This window comes from Nothobranchius furzeri, chromosome 5 (genome assembly GCF_043380555.1).
Source record: "Nothobranchius furzeri strain GRZ-AD chromosome 5, NfurGRZ-RIMD1, whole genome shotgun sequence".
NCBI classification, from domain to species: Eukaryota; Metazoa; Chordata; class Actinopteri; order Cyprinodontiformes; family Nothobranchiidae; genus Nothobranchius; species Nothobranchius furzeri.
Genome location: NC_091745.1, coordinates 73,990,264 through 74,014,903, shown reverse-complemented (window position 1 = coordinate 74,014,903; position 24,640 = coordinate 73,990,264). Strand labels below are relative to the sequence as shown.

The 24,640-nt window shown below is 43.2% G+C and overlaps 1 protein-coding gene across 6 annotated transcripts in view; it reads left to right on the top strand.

The window, feature by feature from the left end:
- Positions 1 to 24,235, top strand: part of chd4b (chromodomain helicase DNA binding protein 4b) — a 44,416-nt gene extending 20,181 nt beyond the window's left edge. For 2 of the 6 annotated variants that reach the window (XM_070551099.1, XM_054741047.2), the window contains exons 24-39: positions 1,454 to 1,595; positions 4,700 to 4,869; positions 5,009 to 5,186; positions 7,113 to 7,199; positions 10,838 to 10,929; positions 13,513 to 13,646; positions 13,773 to 13,917; positions 14,023 to 14,179; positions 14,448 to 14,527; positions 14,618 to 14,840; positions 15,396 to 15,449; positions 15,589 to 15,753; positions 15,829 to 15,937; positions 16,220 to 16,352; positions 16,452 to 16,647; positions 23,800 to 24,235. In XM_070551099.1, coding sequence (XP_070407200.1) covers positions 1,454 to 1,595; positions 4,700 to 4,869; positions 5,009 to 5,186; positions 7,113 to 7,199; positions 10,838 to 10,929; positions 13,513 to 13,646; positions 13,773 to 13,917; positions 14,023 to 14,179; positions 14,448 to 14,527; positions 14,618 to 14,840; positions 15,396 to 15,449; positions 15,589 to 15,753; positions 15,829 to 15,937; positions 16,220 to 16,352; positions 16,452 to 16,647; positions 23,800 to 24,002 — 2,268 coding nt within the window. In that variant the 3' untranslated portion in view covers positions 24,003 to 24,235. Of the gene's footprint in view, positions 1 to 1,453; positions 1,596 to 4,699; positions 4,870 to 5,008; positions 5,199 to 7,112; positions 7,200 to 10,837; positions 10,930 to 13,512; positions 13,647 to 13,772; positions 13,918 to 14,022; positions 14,180 to 14,447; positions 14,528 to 14,617; positions 14,841 to 15,395; positions 15,450 to 15,588; positions 15,754 to 15,828; positions 15,938 to 16,219; positions 16,353 to 16,451; positions 16,648 to 23,799 lie in introns of all 6 variants that reach the window. The other 4 variants (XM_015950223.3, XM_054741044.2, XM_054741046.2 and 1 more) reach the window with 3 other exon arrangements.
- The last annotated feature ends 405 nt before the right edge of the window (positions 24,236 to 24,640 follow it).

Genomic DNA, 24,640 nt, shown 5'->3' with positions numbered 1-24,640 from the left:
AACCCGCTCCACAGAACACACATCACCTTCCCTGTGGCTTACATAACACTCACACAACACGCAAATCAGCACATAGGAACTAGCAGAACGATAGGAAACACATATAACACAATACCCAGAATGCACCTGGCTTACAACCCCAGCCAGGTCATTACACTATCAAGTTCAAAGAGAATGTGCTGATTATGCTGCAGAACACTCTGGAGAGCAGCAGTAGGGGGTGTATGAACTACAGTAATCCCTCGTTTATCGCGGTAGATGCGTTCCAGACCTGGCCGCGATAGGTGAAAATCCGCGAAGTAGGGACTCCCAGCATGCCCCTCGCGGGGATTCCCTCCACGTCGCACCTACGTCACAAACCGCGGCTATAAACGGAAGTCGCCTTTACAGCTCAGTCATCCTTTCTTCAGATTCATGATCAGAGTTTCCAACCTACCAATCAATCCAACGAACTATCAGCTCATAGTAAGTTATCTTACTTACTTCTGGAAAGCCCGGCATTTCCGTGTCACTTCGTTGACGCTCGAACGCTCGGGGGTTTCCTAGAGCAGCCGGCGTTTCACCGACGCTATCACTTCTGCGTCTGTGAAACCACGCTCCCGTAGGTACTGACACGCGATCGTTCATGTCAGTTCATTTCCTTTAATGTTTTCTGTCTTTTATTTGCGCCTGATGTGTTTCGCTGCATGCTGTGGAGCGGGGCGCTGCGGGCATCACCTTGTCCTCCGACCCACTGATCACTGATACGGCCGCCAAACAGCGAGCGCTCCGCTGTTTTTGCGGTCGGTAGATCTTTTAGAACTGCAGTTCAAAGGTAACTCATAAGGTGAATATATATGAACCCAGGCAGCAGTTTTTCTTTAGGATTGAGAGGAGATGCAGGAAGATAATAAACAGACAGGACAGAAAAATAGTCAAATAAAAACAAGTTAGTTTTTGTACCTGGTGGTTGCAACATACAGACACCATTGAAGGTAATCAGAAGTGAGGAACAGAAAATGAAGTAATTATTTTAATGTTTAGAGCAGCAGGAACTCCGAGAGGCTGCAGGCACATCAGTGAGTTTGCGGCTGCTGCACGGGGGGAGGGGGGAGAGGACTGAAGCAGGAACTACCGTTGTTAAAAGAAATGTGTTTAACTTTGAAAATGTGGGCACAATTTTAATTGTCAAAAACTCCAGCGAACCATTAGTTCATTTTGCTCAAATAGAAATAGAGGCCTGCCTCTAATACTGGCCCTCCTTCCAATAAAGGCCTGGAGCTTGATGAGCTTGAGTCAAATACAAGCCCGGGCCTGTATTAGAGGATTTACGGTATACGTGTCTACAGCACGATTAGACACATATGTATGTAGTTTATCAGCAAAAAAGTTGATTTGAGGGTGACTTGCTCTTTAACATGTCAGGATTTAACGGTCGCTTCATCATCACCTTTTATCTACTCACCATAACAAGGTGGCAAAGAAGAAGATGATGCTCACTCACCTTGTGGTGAGACCCGGCCTCGGCTCTAAGACCGGCTCCATGTCCAAGCAGGAACTCGATGACATCCTTAAGTTTGGAACAGAAGAGCTGTTCAAGGATGAGGTCGGCGATGGTAAGACAACTTCAGTTCCCTTGTTTTAATTGAGGGGTGACCCGTGTTGGAATGAATCAGGAGAGAGGAGAGGTTTGAGGAAGCGGTGGGGTAAGGCAGGGCCACCGGATTTGTAGACCATCGATGATGGGCTGAACCCTTCACCGATCATTTTTTAAGATTTTAGTCTCACGGATGAGACCTTCCATACAAAAAAGTCAGTGTCTGTTTTGCAACACTCTTTCTATGTACATATGCATGTCATACACCTCTATAAAGCTAGGATTCTTGTGATTACAGATGTATGCCAATGACGCATATAACCATAACGTAGACACTGTAAACACTTTTGTCTAAGTAACAATCAAAGTCGCAGTAGTTATCACAAACTGAAGAAGAAGAAGAAATCTTTTCTATAGCGCCTCTCAAGATAAAAATCACGAGACGTTTCACAAAAACAATGTAAAAATATAAAAAGAATTTAGAAAATGATTAAAAATATATTTAAAATGAGCAAAAAATAGACAATTGTGATTAAAAAAATGTAAAGAAAGAGAGTGAATAGGAAAGAGGGAAATCAGTGGATCCTGAGGAAGGTGGAATAGGTGGGGAGAGCAGAATAAAGAGAGAGAGGTGAAGAAGTTCACACAAAAGCCAGCTTGAACAAGTGAGTCTTCAGCTGCTTTTTAAAGGAGACCACCGAGTCCACTGATCTCAGGCTCAGGGGGAGAGAGTTCCAGAGTCTGGGGGCCACAGCAGCAGATGATCTGTCACCTTTGACCTTTAGCCTGGTGCTGCACAACCAGTAGGTTTTGATCACTGGACCTCAGGGACCTGCTGGGGGTGTAGGGACTACGAAGATCACCAATGTAAGATGGTGCTTGTCCATGTAAGACCCTATAGACCAGAACCAGGATCTTGAAATGAACCCTGAAGTTGACTGGCAGCCAGTGAAGCTGGAGGAGAAGCGGGGTGATGTGGGTGTGTTTGGAGGACTTGGTCAGAAGCCGAGCACAGGCATTCTGAACCACCTGTAGACGGTTCAGGGAGGTTCTGCTCAGACACGTGAAAAGAGAGTTACAGTAGTCTAAAAACTGTAACTGGTATGTGTTCTCCAAATTTGACCCATCCCCTTGGACAGCAGTGAGCTGGAGACACGGCCACACTTCAGAACTATTTGGCAGTTTAACCCCCCAATTGAACCCCTTAATGCCGAGTGTCAAGTGGCAAGGCATTGTCCCATTTTTAAAGTCTTTGGTATGACCCGACTGTAGATTTGAACCCACGATCTTCCAGTCTCAGGGTGGACACACATACCACTAGGCCACTGAACTGGTTGCTGCTGAATATCCACATGTACAATTTCACATGTTCATTATTTATCACACTGCTGCCACAAGAGGGCACTCTAGGCTGTGACTCTGTATTTGCTACTCCTGCACCACTAAAAATTCAGTTTTCAAAGTTTAAGCATTAGCTTAAAAGACGGAAACAAATGCCCCTACAAAGGGAATCCGATTATGCAGATTACGAGCTGTAAGTTGTGAAATATCCAGCCAAAAATGGTAATCAAGTAGCAGAAAGAAAGTTTGGAGTGAGCGAGAAACATTTGAGTCACTTGAGAAAAGCGGAGGTTACTCTGACTGCAATGAAGAAAACAAAACAGCTACCGATAGGTATACCAAACATTCAAAATGTTCTTCAGAATTGTCCCTATCTCACCACAACATCTGCTAACATCCTCATAGTAGCTTCAGACTTTTGACCGGCATCTTACCTGATCCAATGGGTTAAAGGTCACCCCCTCTCTGCTGGGGCAAAATCTTCAACTTTTGGTCGGCAAGTCAAAAGTATCCATATTCTCACGACTGGCTCAAAACAGTTGCGATGCAGTGAGTTGTTGACTGATGCAACTAATACCCAATTAGGGATGGGTACCTTTGACATTTGAATCAATTCGGTACTAATCCCGGTACCTAGGAATCGATACCGGTACTTAACGGTACCAATTTTAGATACTTTTGAGTGTTTAATATTTTAATTCTCTTTTATAATTAAATATATATTTTTCTCAATTTATAACCATATTTGATAAATATCACGATAAATAACATACAACTGTTTGTATTTTAACATCGTCCTTGTAGTTTTATAAGCTGATAATTAAACTGAAGCAAACATCTTTACTGTGAACTAAATTTACTGTGTATCTTCATTCCTTTTACCGTCCTTTTTCTTTGAGTTTTCCTACTGGGAAGTTAGAATTTCCAAGGAGAAAGCGAACGCACCATTAGCTGATCACAATGGTGGCAATGGAAGCTAACATATCAAGCTAACGTTATCTTAAACAGTTTATTTAGCTGCTGGAGCAGATTAAAACGATGATGCCTCACACTTAGATCGTTTTCACTGGTTTCATCTTCACTCAATCACCCGTCGCATTTAGTAAAGTGAAGCCAAACTTTAGAGCGCGTTCATGTTCTTCTAGTCGGAGATTCAGAGTTCCGAGGAGAAAGCGAATGCACCATTAGCGGAACGGAAGCTAACAAATCAAGCTAACGTTATCTTAAACATTTTATTTACCTACCGGAGCAGATTAAGATGAGGATGTCTCACTTAGATCGTTGTCTGTCGCTGGTTTCATCATCACCCAGTTACCCATCACATTTAGTGAAGTGGACCCGAGCTTTAGCGCGCGTTCTTTCTACCATGCTGCTCTGTTTACAACTGGCTCGCAGGGACCGACGACATAACGCTCTTGCGCATGCGCAGCTGCCTAGACAAGTTCTCGTTATGAAGGACCGGTACCGAAACGAGGCACCGTTTCAAATGACGTGAATCGGTGCTCATTCGGTACTATGGAATTTGGTCCGTACCTTAAAAAGTACCGAATTCGGTACCCATCGCTAGTGGTCGGCTTCAGGAAACTAATTCTGAATGATTGTGATTGGGTGAATTGCTTTGTGTCCGGGCCACAAAAAGTCTCAACAGAACCAATGTTCATACATCGCCCATCTTCATTTGTCGGACTGACGAATCGATTCGAAAAAACTGACATATTTCCCAATCTTAGAGCGGTTTATTTTTTTTTCATTGTCTCTGTTTTTTACGCTTTCTGCCTTCAGGGGACAACAAAGAGGATGACAGCAGCGTGATCCACTATGACGATCCGGCGATTGAGCGTTTGCTGGACAGAAACCAGGACGCCACAGAGGACACTGAGCTCCAGAGCATGAATGAGTACCTCAGTTCCTTTAAGGTGGCCCAGTATGTGGTCAAAGATGAAGACGACGAGGTACAATTTATTTTTTTATGTGTGAAATCAAACATTGTTTCATCTGTTGGACAAATCTGTTATTTTTTAGTGTGAAAAAGTATAAACAAACTTCTGGTGTCCTGTTTTGGTGTTATTTTTCACATATCCTCTCTCAAAGGAGGAGGAGTTAGAAAGGGAGGTGATCAAGCAGGAGGAGAGCGTTGATCCTGACTACTGGGAGAAGCTGCTTCGGCATCACTATGAGCAGCAGCAAGAGGACCTTGCACGCAATTTAGGCAAAGGCAAAAGAACTAGAAAACCGGTCAACTACAATGACGGTTCCCAGGAGGATCGAGGTATACGACAGGGTACAGAACCATATAAAACATCTTCTTCTTGTGTGTGTGTGCTGTTGGTGCTTTTGTGTCTGTGGGTTGTTGTATGTTTAAATCTGTGTTTTATTTTGATTAGGCTCAAACATTGAAGGAGGTGTGAAGGTCTATTGAAACCATTTATTTTCATTCTTCTACACCTGCTTTTGTTTTTAGCTCTAAACACGCAAAGCTTCTGAAATCTTGCAAACACGTTAAAAGTGAGTGAAGATCTGCCTTATTTTTAGGATTTCAGAAGTGGCCGTGAGTAGGGCTGGGTACCTTTACGATACTTTTCAGTACCACTACTTTAAGGATTCCTTTTTTAGTACTTTTGAAGTCCAATTTTAAAAGTACTCAATGTTATTTTGTATTAGTTTACCAAACTAAGCAAAAACGGCAAAGTTTCAGTGAAAACTGTGAGAACTATAATTTAACAAGCAACTTTCTTTTTAGAGCAAGAATTAAACACAAAATTAAAATGTTTGTATACAAAAATTAAAGGTAGGATTCATCTTTCAGTGCAATACAAAAGTAAACGGTGTGAAGATAAAGTGCAAACTGTTACCTGTTTGGTGAGTCAAATGTGAAACATCCGCTCTAAAATCCTGAAAGAAAAACCGTTTCGATCCCAAATAAATAAACAAATATACTAGGGTCGTCACGGTGTGAAAATTTAACCTCACGGTTATTGTGACCAAAATTATCACGGTTTTCGTTTTTTTTTAAACGTGTTACATTTTCAGACAACTAAATAAACCCTGTATATCAGGAAAATATTGCCCTCAGTTTGTGTCTAAATTTTGCTTAAAATTAGTTATTTTGTAATTATATTGTTTATTTGTTTACATTTTTCCCCTTTAGTTTTTAAAATACCAATATTTGCCCATAACTTCTTATTTTATGTCTGTTTGATGTCATCATTTTAAAAATATTAGATCAGATGATACTCAGTACTCAAGTAGCCTTCTAATCAGATACTTTTTTTTACCCTTACTTGAGTAATAAACCCTATATCAGGAAAATATTGTCCTCGGTTTGTGTCCTTCCAGTGAGCTTTGCAGATGTGGGAAAATGTCATCAGGCAGTAATCATTGATAAATTCATAATTATTCTCGGAGAGAGACCAACTCTTATCTGCCCCTGGGAGCCGCGTAATGCATAGCGTCATTTCAACACTGAGGTGTCCGCGACACGGTTTATATGCAGGTAGCAACACAAATCTTACGTACGGAGCTGAGCGGCTCAACGGGGACAGCCTTTTAGCAAAGTACTGAAATTTAGCACCAAAAATATTTTCTTTTTGTAAAAGTACCTACCAAATGTTTTTGGCTGGTACCTAAAGGTAGAGAGTTTCAATGCTCAGCCCTAGGCACAATCAGGCTGGAGGTTTCCAGGACCTCTTTGTCTTTATTGCATCTTGTGAGGGGATCACCTCACAGACCTACTCAGAATTAAAAATCTTTATGAATAATATGTTACTTCTCATCTTTGTAGCAGCTAGAAAAAAATGATTAGCACAGCTAACATGAGCACAAACAAAAGAAAGTTGTTGAAAACTTTCACAATAAAACTGAAGATTTTTAAAGAGGGAATATAAATTAGATTAGTCCGAGTTAAGAGTTAGATTTTGTGATGGAGGTTCATTTTCCCAGCTGAAAACACTTAATATATTTATAATAATGTTTCTGTGTATATCGTTGTTTCTAGTTGGCAAGTATTTATTCCCTCGTTCCAGCCATGCTAATGTAGCGTACAGCAGAATAGAAGGATGAGTTTTTGTTTTCCTGGTAAATATATTTGATGGTAAATGAATCCTTAAGAAGTTTAGTTAAATGTCATTTCAGTTTGAGACTACTTGCATCCTCTTCACTCTGTTGCTGATGGTCTTTTTTATGTGTTTGTGTCTAGACTGGCAGGAGGATCAGTCTGATAACCAGTCTGATTACTCGGTGGCTTCAGAGGAGGGAGACGAGGACTTTGATGAACGTGCTGAAGGTAAGGGTACCTGAGCTGATTGCGGCTACACACACAGACACCGGTGTGTCTGTGTGTGTGTGTGTGAGTGAGAGAAAGGGAGAGAGAACTTTGTCTCTCAGTGAGCTGCAACTCTTGACAACAAATACCAAACGTCACCTATGACATCACCAATGTTGGCGTGTGTTCTCCAAATCTAGAAAAATCGATTGGGTGAATTCAAGACTTTAGCTTGGTAATCCCACTGTCCTGTTTTATCAGGTATGCTTGGTATCGGTTCAGATTTCAAGGATTAACATGATTTCTTGATTCGATCCATTCTGTTCCCATCCGGTATCCATTCAGGTCAGCGATTTTTAAACCATTCATTTTTTTTTAGCTGTTTCCTTAACTACATGACTTTGCAGTTGTGCAATATTTATAATATTGACATTTAATCAAATATTGGTGGTTGGTAGTAAAATTGATTTTCACAAACGGTCAGGTGTCGATACCTGCATCGGTGGATTGCTGTTGGGACATTAACCTATGGTATTATTAAAAATAAGATCATAAGAATTCAGCCAAAAGCTGTAGCTGTTAAATACAAATGCTGTTTTATTGTTATTAACATTATGGAAAAATAACATTCTTAGCCTGTTTAAATGTAAACCAACAGCTGATTTCTAGCTAAAAAAGTAACCGTTGTCATTTTACTGTGCAAAAAAACTTGATCTTTAGATGTGCAAATCAATTTAATGAATTTTCACGAGAAACAGAATAGATTTTGTTTACAACCCAGCATCACAGGACACAGCTTCCACACTATTATAGTCAGGCACTCTCTTCCTCTTATGCTGTGTTGTGTGATTGCTCCAAGATTCTCCTCATCTAGCTGTCTCCATTCTCCCGGTAGCGCTTTGAGTCGTCGGGTCATCTGCTGCTAGTTGCTTTTTGGCTGAGCAAGTCAACAAGTTGATGTCTAAGAGCCACATACGGTGTGTAAACGTGGATGCGTTTAGAATGTGACTTTGCTGCTTCCTATTTCCAATGCCTCCAGATTTCCTGGCTGTGAGTGATGTCAAATTTTGATGAGATGTGATAAGATCGGACTGAAGTTTAATTAAACATGTATCCAGTTTAGGACAAAATATGATAAAGACTTAGGTTGGATTTGAAAACAAAATCATCTGATTCATGCTGTTCAGATTGGCATGAAAAATCAGATATGAGTCACATGTGGACAAATAAAATAGTTCAAATCAATGAAATGCATAATTACATTTGTACATACCTGTTAGCCAGATGCTTAAAGCATTCTCCAGCATTGTGCTGGCTCTGGACAACCTGTAGAAGATGCCCCCTGCCCTGTGTGCATTTTCATCGTCCAGCTTATGAGGGCAAATGCATCATCGCCATCAAGGAAAAAGCTCCAGAATTGTAAACAGATTGTTATTCAGTAAACAGGAGCTACCCAGAAGTTATTCCTTATGCCCCTAAAGCCTGATTTTCATGCTTCTCCGTCTGCGTCAGTGCGGAGACACGCAACGTCCTTGCGGGCCTGCCGGAGAGCTCCGCAAGGACGGACGGAGTCGAGCTCTCTTTTCTAAACATCCGTCAGTCGAGACGGAGAACGCAAGCTTGTGATTGGTCAGGACGCCGCTGTCGTCTACACCGCCACCATTGCGCCCTCAAAAACAAAAAGAGAGCCGAGGATAACAAGCGGCAGACACGGAGAAGCTTGAAGAATACCTCACGAAAAAACTCTAAAAACATGAATGATTAATTCCCCCGTGACTGGAGGAGTGAAAAGATGCGCAGCAAGAGTTTTATTGGTGGACGGAAATGACAGGAAACCTGGGTTTGGAGGTGGGGAGCGCATGAAGAGGTGGAGGAGAATGAGAGACAAATTTTTCTGTGTTAAAAAGTCTCTTATATACAAAAAACACAATATAAACACACTATCTTGGACCGGATACATGACAGGATACAACAGAACAGCGCTATGCCCTCTTCTGTCCTGCCGGGGAATTGCTTTGCAACACTCTCCAGGAGACGGAGACGTATGAGGGCAAAACGCTTCCGTCAACCCGTGCGTGTCTGTCCTTTGCGGAGCTGACGGAGAAGCATGAATCAGGCTTAAGATGCTACAGCGTTTTTCAGTTTTACTCTAATGTCTCATAAAGAAAGCAAGAGGCTAATGTTGAGCTAACAATGCTAATGGTGAATAAACAATTTTCTTAGGATCTAAGAAAAGATCAAGCTATGCTTTCAGTTACCAAGAATTCAATATTACAGTAAAATGTAGTTATCTACTTATCAACTTATTGTCTGTGGCTTGTCTTCACTCATCTAGAATCTTCTGGTGCCGAGCTGTAGCTGGCAACAGTCATGAAACACAGCATGGTAGTGGGAAAGTCTCTTTGTTTAGAAAATGGGCTGCAGTAACCAAATTTCACCACAGGATGTCAGTCTTACATCATGCACCTTTAACACGTCATAAGCTTCGACACTTTCTTTGACATTAGCATGTTCCAACCAACTAATAGAAAAAATGGCTAGTTTTAGTTGTGCTAACACTAGCCCAAGCTACTGCTAATGCTAGCCCTAGCTAACGTTCTTGTTGCACAAAAGAAAAACATCAAAGATTGTTGGAGGACCACTCACGTTCCAGGGTGTACTGGGAATATCCGGCGTTTGAATGAATGCCAGATAGATCCATAGCTTGTGTCCCTCATCCTCCTCCTCGTTCGTCCACATCCCCTCCGTGGACATCGGCCGACTGGACAGTCACTGACCGGCTCGTTCACAAACACGTCTCCAATAGTCTCCAATAGTCGCAGCCCACTGAGACACTGGCTTTGTTGTTGCTCCTCATTCCCACTGTGAGAGTGGAAGTTTTCCCGTGTTTGTTTTTAAGATGGATTTAAGAGGGAAGCAGCTGTCGCTCCTGTTCATAAGGTTTCATGGAAATATTTCTCCCCTTCATGAACCTTCTTGTCAACCACTAACTACCTTCCACCCACCCCTGCAGATGTTTATGCAGACTCAGACGACAGCTATGATATCCTCATTGACAACGTCAACCACTTCAAAAAGAGCAGTTGTTGCTGCATCATCTGCGTTGAGCGTAGAGAGAGAAGAGCAGACAGGAAGGAAAGAAGGAAAAGAAAGAGGGAGAAGAAAAATAAAAACACAACCAACGGTTTTATCAACTCGCTGAATCATTGACTTTAAATGTTGATAAGCTTTGTTGTTTGGGAACAAGAGGTTTTCATGTTTTTTTTTATTTCTTCTTCTATCACTTGATAAAATCTGTTGCACTTTATTTAGATAGAACCAATAGTTGTATAAAATGTTCATTGATGCACTTGTTTAATTCATTCCTGAATTAACTTTGTTTAATTAAACCAAATTAATGACGCCTCTGCAGTGCTTTTGGTTGTGAATGCTCTTCTAAGAAGCGGTGAATGTAAAAGTGTGGTGTGAGTTTTGAGAAGGGACAGCTTCAGCAAGAGCAGCACTGAGCCGTAAGTCAAGCAGCCTCACAGAGAAACTGTAGGATGATAAGAGCGCACATCATCAGCTTTCAGATTCATTATTCATTTTCATCATTTCATTGTGTTGCTTGTAGTTGCTCCTCCAGTTCAGACAAACTAACTTTTGTTGTTTCCTCGTAGCGAACGCGCGCAGGCCTAACAGGAAAGGGCTGAGGAACGACCGGGACAAACCTCTTCCTCCGCTGCTCGCCAGGGTTGGAGGTAACATTGAGGTAGGTTCTGGCCTCCTTTTGAGATGCATGTGCCCACACTGGCCACTTTATTAGGTACACTTTTCTAGTTCTGGGTAATTTTATTGGACCTTCACGGTCCAAAAGGACCACATTCTGGGCCATTTCAGGAACCAGACAATCTGGTGACCGTGGAGGTTTTAGAAGTTCAGTGAACTTGTTGTGATCTTTGACTTGATGCATCATCCTGCTGGAACTGGAAGTCACCGCCAGAATGAAGAAGAAGAAGAAAATATCATTTCTATAGCGTCTCTCAAGATAAAAATCACGAGGCGCTTCACAAAAACAAAAAATGAAAAAATATAAAAAAGAATTTAGAAAATGTTTTAAAAATATATTTAAAATGAGCAAAAATAGAATTGTGATTAAAAATATGTTAAGAAAGAGAGAGTAAACAGGAAAGAGGGAAATCAGTGGATCCTGAGGAAGGTGGAATAGGTGGGGAGAGCAGAAAAAGAGAGAGAGGTGAAGAAGGTCATACAAAAGCCAGCTTGAACAGGTGAGTCTTCAGCTGCTTTTTAAAGGAGACCACTGAGTCCACTGAACTCAGGCTCAGGGGGAGAGAGTTCCAGAGTCTGGGGGCCACAGCTAGGGATGAGTACCGAATTCGGTACTTTTTAAGGTACCGACCGAATTCCATAGTACCGACCGAACACCGATTCACGTCATTTCAAACGGTGCCTCGTTTCGGTACTGCCAAGACAGTTGCGCATGCGCAAGAGCGTTATGTTGCCGGTCCCTGCGAGCCCGTTGTAAACAGAGCAAGCATGGTAGAAAGAACGCACGCTAAAGCTTGGGTCCACTTCACTAAATGTGATGGGTAACTGGGTGATGAAACTAGCGACAGACAACGATCTAAGTGAGACATCCTCATCTTAATCTGCTCCAGCAGGTAAATAAAATGTTTAAGATAACGTTACCTTGATTTGTTAGCTTCCGTTTCGCTAATGGTGCGTTCGCTTTCTCCTCGGAACTCCGAATTTCCGACTAGAAGAACATGAACGCGCTCTAAAGTTTGGCTTTACTTTACTAAATGCGACGGGTGAATGGATGAAGGTAAAACCAGCGACAACGATCTAAGTTTGAGGCATCATCGTTTTAATCTGCTCCAGCAGCTAAATAAACTGTTTAAGATAACGTTAGCTTGATATGTTAGCTTCCATTGCCACCGTTGTTTCCAGCTAATGGTGCGTTCGCTTTCTCCTCGGAAATTCTAACTTCCCAGTAGGAAAAATCAAAAGAAAAAGGACGGCAAAAGGAATGAAGATACACAGTAAATTTAGTTCACAGTAAAGATGTTTGCTTCAGTTTAATTATCAGCTTATAAAACTACAAGGACGATGTTAAAATACAAACTTGTATGTTATTTATCATGATATTTATCAAATATGGTTATATATATATATTGAGAAAAATATATATTTAATTATAAAAGAGAATTAAAATAATAAACACTCAAAAGTATCGAAAATTGGTACCGTTAAGTACCGGTATCGACTCGTAGGTACCGGGAATTAGTACCGGATCGATTCAAATGTCAAAGGTACCCATCCCTAGCCACAGCAGCAAATGATCTGTCACCTTTGGTCTTTAGCCTGGTGCTGCACAACCAGTAGGCTTTGATCACTGGACCTCAGGGACCTGCTGGGGGTGTAGGGACTAAGAAGATCACCAATGTAAGATGGTGCTTGTCCATGTAAGGCCCTATAGACCAGAACCAGGATCTTGAAATGAACCCTGAAGTTGACTGGCAGCCAGTGAAGCTGGAGGAGAAGCGGGGTGATGTGGGTGTGTTTGGAGGACTTGGTCAGAAGCCGAGCACAGGCATTCTGAACCACCTGTAGACGGTTCAGGGAGGTTCTGCTCAGACACGTGAAAAGAGAGTTACAGTAGTCTAAGCGTGAGGAGTTGAAGGTGTGGAGAACTGTCTCAAGTTCAGAGCGGGACAGAATGGGACTTAGCAATGTTCCTGAGATGGAAGATGGAAGAGCGAACAAGAGAACTGACATGAGAATCCAGGGTGAGAGCCGGGTCATAGGTCACGCCAAGATTCCTGACAGAAGGGTTGGTGTGAGAAGCAAGCTGACCAAGAGAGTCTCTGACTTTGGGAACCAGCTTGTCTGGGGCACAGATGAGGATCTCAGTCTTATCTTCATTCAGCTGTAGAAAGCTCCCAGCCATCCAGGTTTTGATAGTCTAAGCAGGTGTGTAAAAGCTGCAGCTTAGACATCTCATGGGGCTTAAAGGAGATGTACAGTTGGATGTTTTCTGCATAAAGATGTTAGGAGATTCCTTTGAAGGAGCTCAGGATGTGCTGAAGAGGAAGCAGATAGAGGAGGAAGAGCAGAGGGCCCGGCACAGAATCTTGTGGGACACCATGGGTAAGGGAGGTGGTGGAGGACCTAAACTTGGAGACGGCCACAGAAAAGGAGCGCTCAGAAAGATAAGAGGATATTAGAGGAAGAGGAATGTCATAATTATACAAAGTTACTGAAAAATGCACAGAAAGCTTTTTTTTTTTCTTTCTTTTTTTTTTACTGCAAGGTTTAATTTTTGTTCCTTCAGGTTTTGGGCTTCAACGCTCGTCAGAGGAAGGCTTTCCTCAACGCGGTTATGCGTTATGGGATGCCGCCACAGGATGCTTTCACCAACCAGTGGCTGGTCAGGGATCTGCGAGGGAAGCCTGAGAAGGAGTTCAAGTAATTGTGTTTTTAGTATCTTCTGCTTGTCTCAGAACTAATCCCACTTCTGCATATCAGACCTCAGCAGCACTGGAATTTATCGTCACGTTCTCATGACCAAATACAACTCCTATGTGTTTGCAGAGCCTATGTGTCTCTGTTCATGCGCCACCTCTGTGAGCCGGGAGCCGACGGAGCTGAGACCTTTGCAGATGGCGTCCCGCGTGAGGGTCTGTCCAGGCAACATGTGCTTACTCGCATCGGTGTGATGTCACTGATAAGGAAGAAGGTGTGGATCCAGGAGATTGCACTGTAATCATTCTATGTGTGATAAGCTGCATTCACATGTTTGTTGCTATAATGACTGATGGACTGATGTCACGCCGTTGAACAGGTGCAGGAGTTTGAGCACGTGAACGGTCAGTGGTCGATGCCCTGGATGGCGGAGCTGGAGGAGAACAAACGGGCGGCAGCTTTAGCTGCAGGCGAAGACCCGAAAACTCCTTCAACTGGGACTCCTGCAGACACGCAGCCCAACACCCCCATCCCAGGTGCGAACATTAACTGTCACTGAGAGCCTAAAAGACGAATCAAAAGTTTTAGACACATTCACTTAAACTTCTAACAGTATTTTTGACTTCTGGTCTTTCAGAGGAGCTTTAACCAGACTGGTGCCCTCTTGTGGATGCAGTCAGAAAAGCTGCATTATCGAGCACTTTATAAACGTTCTTGTTTTAAGATGTAAATCGTAAAAATCTTTTTACAAGTGGAAAAAAAAAACCCAAATACATCTCTTGAATATTTTTTGCTTTTTTTCAGAAGATTTTTCTAAATCAGATGAGCGAGATGACATGAAGAAAGAGGGAGAGGACAGCAAAGCTAAGAAAGATGATCCAGAGGTGTGTGTGTGTGTTTCCTAGTGCCACTGTAATATGTTTATTAATGATACAATGTTTTAATTAATGTCAAAACTTACTTCTCTTATTCAGATTATTGAAATCCCAGATGAGTCTGAAAAGTCCCCCGTTGTTAACAAGAAAGATGCTGCTGTGGAGAAGGAAGACAAGGAGGATGGAGAGGAAGGAAAGGAGAAGGAAGCTGAAGACCTGAGCAGAGAGAAAGAAGAGAAGTCTTCAGCAGCGATGGTTGCTTCTGTAAACAATAAGGGGGGAGGTTCAGATGGAAGGATGGATTCAGAGGACAAGTGTAAAGGTGAGAAGGTTATGATACAATCATTAAAAACGAGACATTCACAATAATTGTGTGAGGTTTTTTCAAGATTGTGTGTTTCAGGGGTGGCTAAAATTATTACTTTTATAAACAAAACATTTAATGTATTAGTTGGCATCAATATGTGATGAGCATTTCAACCAATATGGCATAAAAAAGAAAAGCATCTCGTACTAAACCGTAGCAGTAGCAAAAGATTTTGCTCTTCAGGTCAGTTTAGCCACACTTTTTGTAGCCTGAGCAGGTCTACCACTGGCTGGACAACATAGAAACGTTGTTTGTTGCCCTGATTGGTCCTAGCACTTCGTGCGGAGATGGCTTGGAAGACAACCATAGATTCTGCTCCACAACTGAGCTCTGTGTGTGGGTCTTGTCCAGATTATAGGATGACTAGCTAGCCTATCCCATATTGCACCTTTAAATCTAACAAATTAACAGATGTTATGATGGAATTGCAATAAACTAGATAAAATACATCTATATCATGTTATTCTCAGAATAATGGCCTTATGCCAGTCTCCATTTCTCTTCTTTCAGCTGAGGACGGCAAATACGAGAAGATGGACACCTCACCACCAGAGGAGAGAAAAGGTTCAGACTAAGTTTAGGTCGTCTTTATGTTTGAATAAAAGTTTTCTCCACACGACTGAATCTGTGAGATGGTTAATATTATAGTAAAGGTCATCTTAAAGGTCCAGGAAACGTTGCAAAACGAAACATTTCGTTGCAGATCCAAAGGAGGAGAAGGACGGCGTGAAAACAGAGGAGCCCGGAAAGCTGCAGAATGGAGAGAATGCCAAAGATGGAGGAGCAGCTGCGGTTAACATCAGCGAAGAGAAGAAGAAAGCCACCAAGCAGAGATTCATGTTCAACATCGCAGACGGGGGCTTCACAGGTGAACACGCTTTCCTTTCTCTCCTCGTTTCAACGCCGTTGACCTCTGTTCTGACCTTTCTGCCCTCCCACTCAGAGCTCCACTCCCTGTGGCAGAACGAAGAGAGGGCCGCCACTGTCACGAAGAAGACCTATGAGATCTGGCACCGTCGTCATGACTACTGGCTGTTGGCTGGAATCATACAGTATCTTTTCTAACTGATGGGGTGGTCATTTTTATCATTTCCTTACAGATTAACATCCTAAACGAGCTGTGGGTTTAAGTTTACAAGTTAGTTTTACTTACAAGCTACAGCAGTTTGATAAAAAGGGTCTCAAAGGAAAAAGAGTAAACGATTCGCATGCGACCTTGTTTTTGCTCCTTTAGAAAGTAAGCTACCGGGTTGTGAGACATGACATCACCTGGAATGTTTTGTCTCTGGAGTCCAGAAATAGCAGCGCTGTTGTCCTTGACAGTGTTGTCTCAGACACGGGTACGCTCGATGGCAGGATGTGCAGAACGATGTGAGGTTTGCTATTATCAACGAGCCCTTCAAAGGAGAGATGAGCAGAGGAAACTTCCTGGAAATCAAGAACAAGTTTCTGGCTCGCAGGTTCAAGGTGAATCCGGCGCCTCGGTTCTGCAGAATCCAGCTGTGTGCGTGTCTGCTTGCGTCATGTCTCACTGGTTAATTTTGGTCTGTCCGTGGCTTCCTGAAGTTGCTGGAGCAGGCTTTGGTGATCGAGGAGCAGCTGCGTAGGGCGGCCTACCTGAACATGACAGAGGACCCGGCCCACCCCTCCATGGCCCTCAACACTCGCTTCAGTGAGGTAGAGTGTCTCGCCGAGTCCCATCAGCACCTCAGCAAGGAGTCCATGTCTGGAAACAAGCCTGCCAACGCGGTGCTCCATAAAGGTGTGGTTAATAAAGAAAGCACAAGGTTCTCATGGACTTCAAAAGAACAGATCTGTGATGTCATCACTAGTAAACTATATACACCACAGGTCAATTTACTTTTTAAAGGTCCTATATTATGCAAAGTCCACTTTTTGGAGCTTTTGTCCATGTTTTATTATTTCCTCATGAAAAATACCCCCTGTACAGGTTTTTGTTTGACACTTGCGTTTTCCTGTCTCGGCTGCTTCTTCCCTTCAGCTCTGCAAATTTTTGCTGAGCCATTTTTTTCAGCTATAATAGGGAGCCTAAGTGACGCCCATCTACTTCCGGACCACGGGTCCCCGGAAGAATGAAAAAAATGAATGCAAGTCAACGGGGCTAAAAATGCTATTTTCTAATCCCGTTTAGCATGTGCCATGGATTTCACATATGATGTCAGTGAATTTTAAAGATGCATTCTGATGCCAAGAAAGAGCTTATTTTCAAAAAAGGGCAAAAGTTATTTTAGGGTTTGTGTGAAATACATCAAGGACTACAAATGCGCATCACCAAATTGATGTCATCAATCCAGACATGGAGTAAAGCAGAGGTAAAGTGGTTTTAAGTTCAGCAATCTTCAAATCCTTCCTCCGGGGGGAAAGATCCACCATAAATCTGGCCATTTGGTAAGTAGCAGCTACGCTAGGGGAGAGGAGATTCTGTGGTGACGTCATTTATGCGACGTCTGATTTGTAGTCAAGCTGATAAATCTCAACGTACGTGACTAGCGTGGCTGAAACACACCATTACTTTTCATTTAAATTGAAGTTTAACATATGTGCGATCCAGGGCGTAAGGCAAAGCGGATGAGACAATAGCTCTTAGCCCCGTTGACTTGCATTCATTTTTTTTCGTTCTTCCGGGGACCCGTGAGCCGACTGGAATGGGAGGAGACCTGGGCTCCCTGTAGGTTGTTACTGCATTACAAAGGCCCACTCCTCACCATCCAGGTAGTCTCTTGAGTCCTGATCCCCCCCTGGACTGTTAACACTAATGCCCAGTGTTTCTGTGTAGCTAGCGGGGAGTTTAATCCACAGTTGTGAAGGAGTGACTTTTTTTCTCATCTAGTCTGAACTTTAAATAATGTTTAAAACCCAAAATGTATTGTAGTCTGTGAGAGGTACAGAATCCTTGTCCAGACTTTCTGAAGAAGAGTTTAATCAGCTGAAATGGTTGGATTTTATCTTCAGGAGCTCTCAGAAACTGAGCCAGAATGTAACCGTAGTTTCACAGACTGCTTGTTGAACCTTCGCCATTACCAGAGTTGGTTTTCCAGGGTATCCGCGGGTCCTTAAAAAGTCTTAATAAGTCTTAAATTTGCTTTTCCAAATTTAAGGCCTTAAAAATCCTTAAAAATGACAAATAATCCTTAAATACAGTTTCCAAAGGTCTTAAATTACCAAAGAACCAATCAACAAGATTCTTTTATTTCTATAAAATTTTCATAAATTTCTAGTTAGTGTTCAGCATTTTTTGTGTACGATGTTGGCGTAAGCGGAACCGTACACATTCAGTTGGTTGTGAAAGGGGGCTATTTTTAGATGAGCGCATTAGCTGGTTAAGCTAGTGGGAGCTTGCGCCATGGGGATGTGCAATTTTAATGGTGACTGGATGGCTAATCCCACGTTCGCGACATTCCAGGCAATAGCTAGAAATTATAGCTTAAATTTAATTTAAAAAAAAATTGCTTAAATTTGGTCAAAATGGCCTTAAAAAAGGTCTTAAAAAGTCTTAAATTTGGCTCCCTTAAACCTGCAGATACCCTGTTTTCAGATGGATTACATCTTCAAACTGGTGCCATTCCAACAGAAAACCACCCAATGTAGAGCAAAAAGAAACATGTAAAGCTAGAGCTGTGAGTTAGTCAGCGGTCTCCGGGTCAGCAGCTTTGTGTTACTCTGGAATTCACTCTGGGAGGCGGGGTTTCACCAAATCCTGGCATCTTATTTCTGGGTTGAAGGAATGGGTCATTAAAATAACTTTAATTTTATTATATATTTTGTATATAAATTTTAAAATAAATCAGCTCCTCTAAGTCTGAGACCATGGCCTTGAGCTGGGAAAAGGTAGAATGCGTTCTCCAGGTCCGGGATGAGGTCCTGCCCCAAGTGGAGGAGTTGAAGTATCTTGGGGTCTTGTTCAGGAGTGAGGGGAAAGATGGAGCACCAGATCAACAGGCGGATTGGTGCTGCATCTGCAGTGATGCGGACGCTGTACCGATCTATTGTGGTGAAGAGAGAGCTGAGCTGGAAAGCAAAGCTCTTGATTTACCAGTCGATCTATGTTCCCACCCTCACCTATGGTCAGAGCTTTGGGTAGAGAGTGAAAGAATGAGATCTTGGATGCAATCGGCCAAAATGAGTTTTCTCCGCGGGGTGGCTGAGCTCTCTCTTAGAGATGGGGTGAGAAGCTTGATCATCCGGGAGGGGCTCTGAGTAGACCCGCTGCTCCTCCACATCGAGAGGAGCCAGTTTAGTGGCTTGGGTATCAGGCTAGGATGCATCCAGGACACCTCCCTGGTGAGGTTTTCCAGGCATGTCCAACCGGGAGAAGACCTAAAGGAAGACCCAGGACACGCTGGAGGGACTACGTCTCTCAGCTGGCCACCTTGGGATTCCCCTGGAGGAGCTGGCCCAAGTGGCTGGGGAGAGGGAATTCTGAGCCTCCCTACTTAGGCTGCTGCCCCCACGACCCGAAAAAGGATGGATGATACGTGACCTTTAAGTTACCTTATTTAGTTGACTTATTTACAGTGTTTTATAATCGACTAGAGCTAATCTGTAGCTTGTACAAGTGTGCAAATCGTGTTTCGTCTGTCCCTGTCTGCTGTCATGCCCTGCTCTTGTACTTTAAAATAACTGTAGAAGGAGACCAGGAGGACAGATGTACCAAAAAAAAACCAGATGGTCCAAAAAAGAAAGAAATAGACTTTCTAGCGTCTTAAGATGACCTTTTTGGTGTAGATTAATTCTGCTGGTGAAAATATGCCTTCAGGCGTTGATAAAGTAAGGAAATCCTCACATATGAGCAACTTACAGTATTTTTACTGGTCAGGTTTGGTATCATGTCAACATGAGGGTGTCTTTGTTGCCACAGTGAGCGTTTGTGGCAGCAGTAGCTCAGAAGGTTGAGCGGGTTGTCCAGTAATCGGAAGGTTGCAGGTTTGATCCCGGCTCCGGACAGAGAATTCTGCTTTTGTGTACTTGGGCAAGACACTTAACCCACGTTGCCTGCTGCTGGTGGTCGGAGGGACCGGTGGCGCCTGTGCTCGGCAGCCTCGTCTGTCAGTGTGCCCCAGGGCAGCTGTAGCTACATCGTAGCTCATCCCCATCAGTGTGTGAATGGGTGAATGATACACTGTAGTGTAAAGCGCTTTGGAGTCCTTACTCTGAGAGGCGCTATACAAGTGCGTGTCATTTATCATTTATTTATCATTTGTGATGAAACAGGAGGAGAGACATTAAAAATAGGGATGTCCCGATCCGATCACATGCTCGGAAATCGGCCCCGATCACGTGGTTTCAGACTCTATCGGGACTCGGGCTTTACTTCCCGATCCAAGCCCCGATCCGGACTCGGAGACTGGGTTCAAATTACAGGAGAGCAACTTGGTTCTCCTTAAAGGTTGTCAGGCTCCCCTGATGCCCTTAACTTACACACCCAGAAGGAGCACAAAAGAGATCCAGTTTCTACCTTTATTATATTATTTACATGGACTCAGCGTTGTGGGGATTCTTTTGAGCAGAGATGCAGGCAGACCGCTGATTATTCATGAACTCCAGCTGCGTTCTGCACACGGCCACAGTAAGATTTACTACGTTTTTAAGTGGCGTCACCAAAAATATATAATTAACACACAGTCATTCGTGTCCGTTCATTTTCTCTCTGGTAAGTTCTGTCTGTATTTGAGCACGACGTGTGGACGCGCTCGTGCTGCAGCGCTCGTCACTGGCGCAGCCGGGCAGCGCCGCGCACACTCCGCTTTTTTTGCGGTCAATGGATCAATTTGATCTGCTAGTTAAAAAGTTACTTGTGAGGTGAAAAAGAAGGCAGCAGGCAAGAGTTTGTCTGGAGGACTGGGAGATGCAGGAAAATCGGAGACAGACAGGACAGGAAGATGGGAAAATAAAAACCAAGAAAACAAAACAAAGTTCTTATAAAAATAAAATGTAGGTAGATTGATCCCACTACACGTTTGTACCTGTATAAAGCAATAATTTATCAGCATGTAGTATTTATCATAGGCGTCATTTTAACCGGGGACACCGGGGACATGTCCCCGGCAAAATTTGTGATTGGCAGCTGTGTCCCCCCACTTTCAAAAACGCCTGCTGATGAGGATTTTTGTTTTTCCAGCTCAGATCTTATACCGGGGTCGGCAACCTGTTCCCATCAAAGAGCCATTATTACCCGTTTCCCACGGTAATTCTGGACGGAACTTAATAATCAGTGGCTTAAGTGAAGCAGGCAGGTCGCGCTAGAAAATTTAGTTTAAAAAGACGTCATAAATGTTTTCCCCCGTCCTTTTTATTTCTAAAATATGAAGTAAAAACTCACAATTTAATTTTCATTCATTTGTCATTAATATGTAGTCTACACCCGTGCGTTAAGTGGACCATCTTCCAGTAAACGCACAGCATCCAGCCCACCTCTCCAAATGCGTAAAATGTGCATCAGCCGCTAGTTAGGCGCGTCGCGCGCACCGTCAGCTACGTCAGCCCAGACAAGAGCAGAGCAAATAAAGAATAGAGGATAATTGTGTCTGGATGTGGACGGAGATTACATTTTACAGCAGCCTGATCATCATTTAAATACGTAACCCATCACCTGGCTTCTAGTCCACGCTATCAGCATTATTTTAATTGGTGTGTGTGCGTGTGTGCGTGTGCGTGTGTGTGCGTGCGTGTGTGTGTGTGTGTGTGTGTGTTTTCCACTTCAAACACTGGTCTAACCAACCAGACCAGTGTGTCCAGTAACATATTAATGTTACAATTAAACAGTTTCCCTTCATGTAGGCTAGGAACGTTTCACCTGCCGTGGCCCGACCGCTTCTGCTCCACATAAACTTTGTGCGTGATCAAATGTCTCTACGCGTCATGCGTCTCCATATTAGAGACGGGAACAAGCGCTGTTCAGCCAAAGTTTCATAATTTCATTAAAAGAACATTTTTCCAAGTGACATCCCTCAGAGAGACCGGGTTTCCAGACTGTTTCAGTGGGAGGAAATCTTATCGCATGCGCCGGTTCTGCGCTGCGCTGCGAACCCCAGATCTTCAGCTCACTGTCCACCGTGGGCGCTCCGAGCCACGCTGAACACAGTGTCCAGTATAAAGCTCTGATGTTCTGATGGGAATATTTTACCTCCGCGATGTGCGTTAACGATTAAAATGTCAGCTCATCCATGCGCATTCGTGTGCGTCGGGGTAATTCTTTCAAACCAAGCAACATCCTTGAGTTCATCTGTCAAAATAAACAGTCAAATGAAACGAGGGCCCGGGTGCGTTTCGATCCCCAGACTCCAGGGTGAGAGTCATACGCTCTAACCAGTCAGCCAAAGGGACATCCCCTTGGCCAAGTAGCCAGGGCGCATTATCTATCGGGACACTGTGACAGGACACTCACACTGCCAAACCTGATTATGAAACTTTGGCTGAATAGCGCTTGTTCCTGTCTCCAATGTGGCGACGCATCCATGAGCCTGTCTGAGGAGAAGCCCAGAATCTCACATCCTCTTCAGCTCATAAAGTGCCCATATGATTACGCACAAGCGTGACCCGTCAACCCGGTCTCACAGTAAGACCGGGTTGGACCTGTTCAGGTTTACGCAGACAATCTTTACATTTAGAATTGGCATACAGATGTAAAATTAATCCAGTAAAATATAAAGCTTTTTATTTAAATATCCATTCATTATTTTACAAGCACAGATGGATGGAAGAGCCGCATGCGTCTCCAGAGCCGCGGATTGCCGACCCCTGTGCTAGCCTACTTTATTGTCCCCAGCAATTTTTAAACCCCACTCAAGTGTATGGTTATTGTCCCCAGCAATTCTGAAAACAAACTGACGCCCTTGGTATTTATGTAGTTGATACAATTCAGATCATCTTCAAAACTCCGTCCCATGCCCACGGACGTATCTAAGCATTTTGGGGGCCGAGGCAAAATAGCCCCCTGCCAGGTATTTTAAGTTGAAGTGCTATCTGTTTTTATATTAGACTTTTTATATTTGCAATAAAGTCCAAAAATGAAGAATTTATGTTATTTATTACTTTATTGTTCAAGCTACCTCACAGAAGTGATCTGTTGTTAAAAATGAAAAAAAAAAGGCAATTAAATAAAAAATAAGGAACATTCTGGAACAGTTTCTTCCTTTTCTTTATTTTTGTATGTATCAAAAATATCGGCTCGGGACTCGGTGTCGGCAGATTCTCAAAATCAAGTGACTCTGACTCGGACTCAAGGGCAAAAAAAACCTGATCGGGACATCCCTAATTAAAAAACTTCTCCATTTCCCCTGATGGAATAGGATAAGGGTTAAAATAAATGATTATGGGAAATTAATTTCGTGTTTACAAAAATAATATAAAGGAACCTTTTTAAATACCACAAATATGCTGTTTAATGCTAGTGGGCAAAGTGCTGAGTGAGTTTAATCCAACGTTTACTAAGCTTAAAGAGTAAACTCCAAAATTACATTTTTTTGCTTATTAACTGTAAAATTGAGTCTTTACCAATGCAATCTTTCAGTTTCTGTGCATTTTTTGACATGTTTGTGAAAACTTGATTAAATCTAGAATCTAGGTCTGAAAACGTCGTAGTGCTGCCGCCTGTGGGTTGAACTGTGGCTACTGCATTTTAAACTTGTGATTGGGGCTGGCACAAGTTTGCGTCATTGGTACAGTCTCCTCCCACTCCCTCCTGGGATGGAAATTCCCCACACTTGGCCATGCCACTCTGTGCCTCCTGGCAACGCCTACTTTCATAGCATTTTAAAAATCTTAACTAGGGGTGGAGTTGCGTTTTCTGATGGCGTGCAGTCCGTCTTTAACTGTTTTGGTTTCTAGAATTGTTGCTAAAAAAAAAACAAAAACGTCTTGCTGATTCGATCTCTTTCCTGTTTTGCGTTTCCAGTCCTCAAACAGCTGGAGGAACTGCTGAGTGACATGAAGGCTGACGTCACTCGTCTCCCAGCAACCATCGCCAGGATCCCCCCCGTGGCCGTACGGCTGCAGATGTCTGAGAGGAACATCCTCAGCCGATTGGCCAGCCGGGGTCCCGAGGTCGGGATCCAGAATCCATCACAAACCTCACAGCAAATGCAGGTGCCGCGCTGACCAATCACATTGCAGCTTTGAAGCTAGGCGGTCTCACCTCACCACCACGTAGCAGATGTTCTCCCCTCCAAACACCGTGTACAGAACAGTCAGGTTAGTTCCTCCCCCTCGCTCTGTGCCGACAACTCATCTCCAGACTCAGACGCTGTGCAGCTTGACTTTGTTTCTAAAAGACGGGAGTCGATAGAATAATCACTTGCCTCTCCGCGGCAGAATAAATACGAGCATTTCTCTTTCTGGGATCAGATTCAGCTCCTCAGCTCTCACCTGTCCTGACAGCAGGGTCAACCGTGTGCTTGTGACATATGTACCATGGAACAGGTGTGGAGTTTCCTGATGCTTTACATTAACTTTTAGTTCCCTGAAGAATTCAAGGGATTGGATTGTGCTTCTTTCCACCTTTAGGGACTTGTGAAAACACCGACGTTTTGTTAGGAGTCATTGAGCAGGAATTTTGTGGCCGATAGGGTACCGGTCTGTGTGTAAAGAGAAAGTGTTTCATGTTTGTGATGAACATAAAAATGTGCGTCTCTACTGCAGCGAGCCTCTCCCCTGAGACTGTTACCGTCATTTCTGCGTCAGTCTTATCCGTCTGTTACCTCTTCCTGTGTTCGTCCTGCCACCTGCACCGCAGGTAA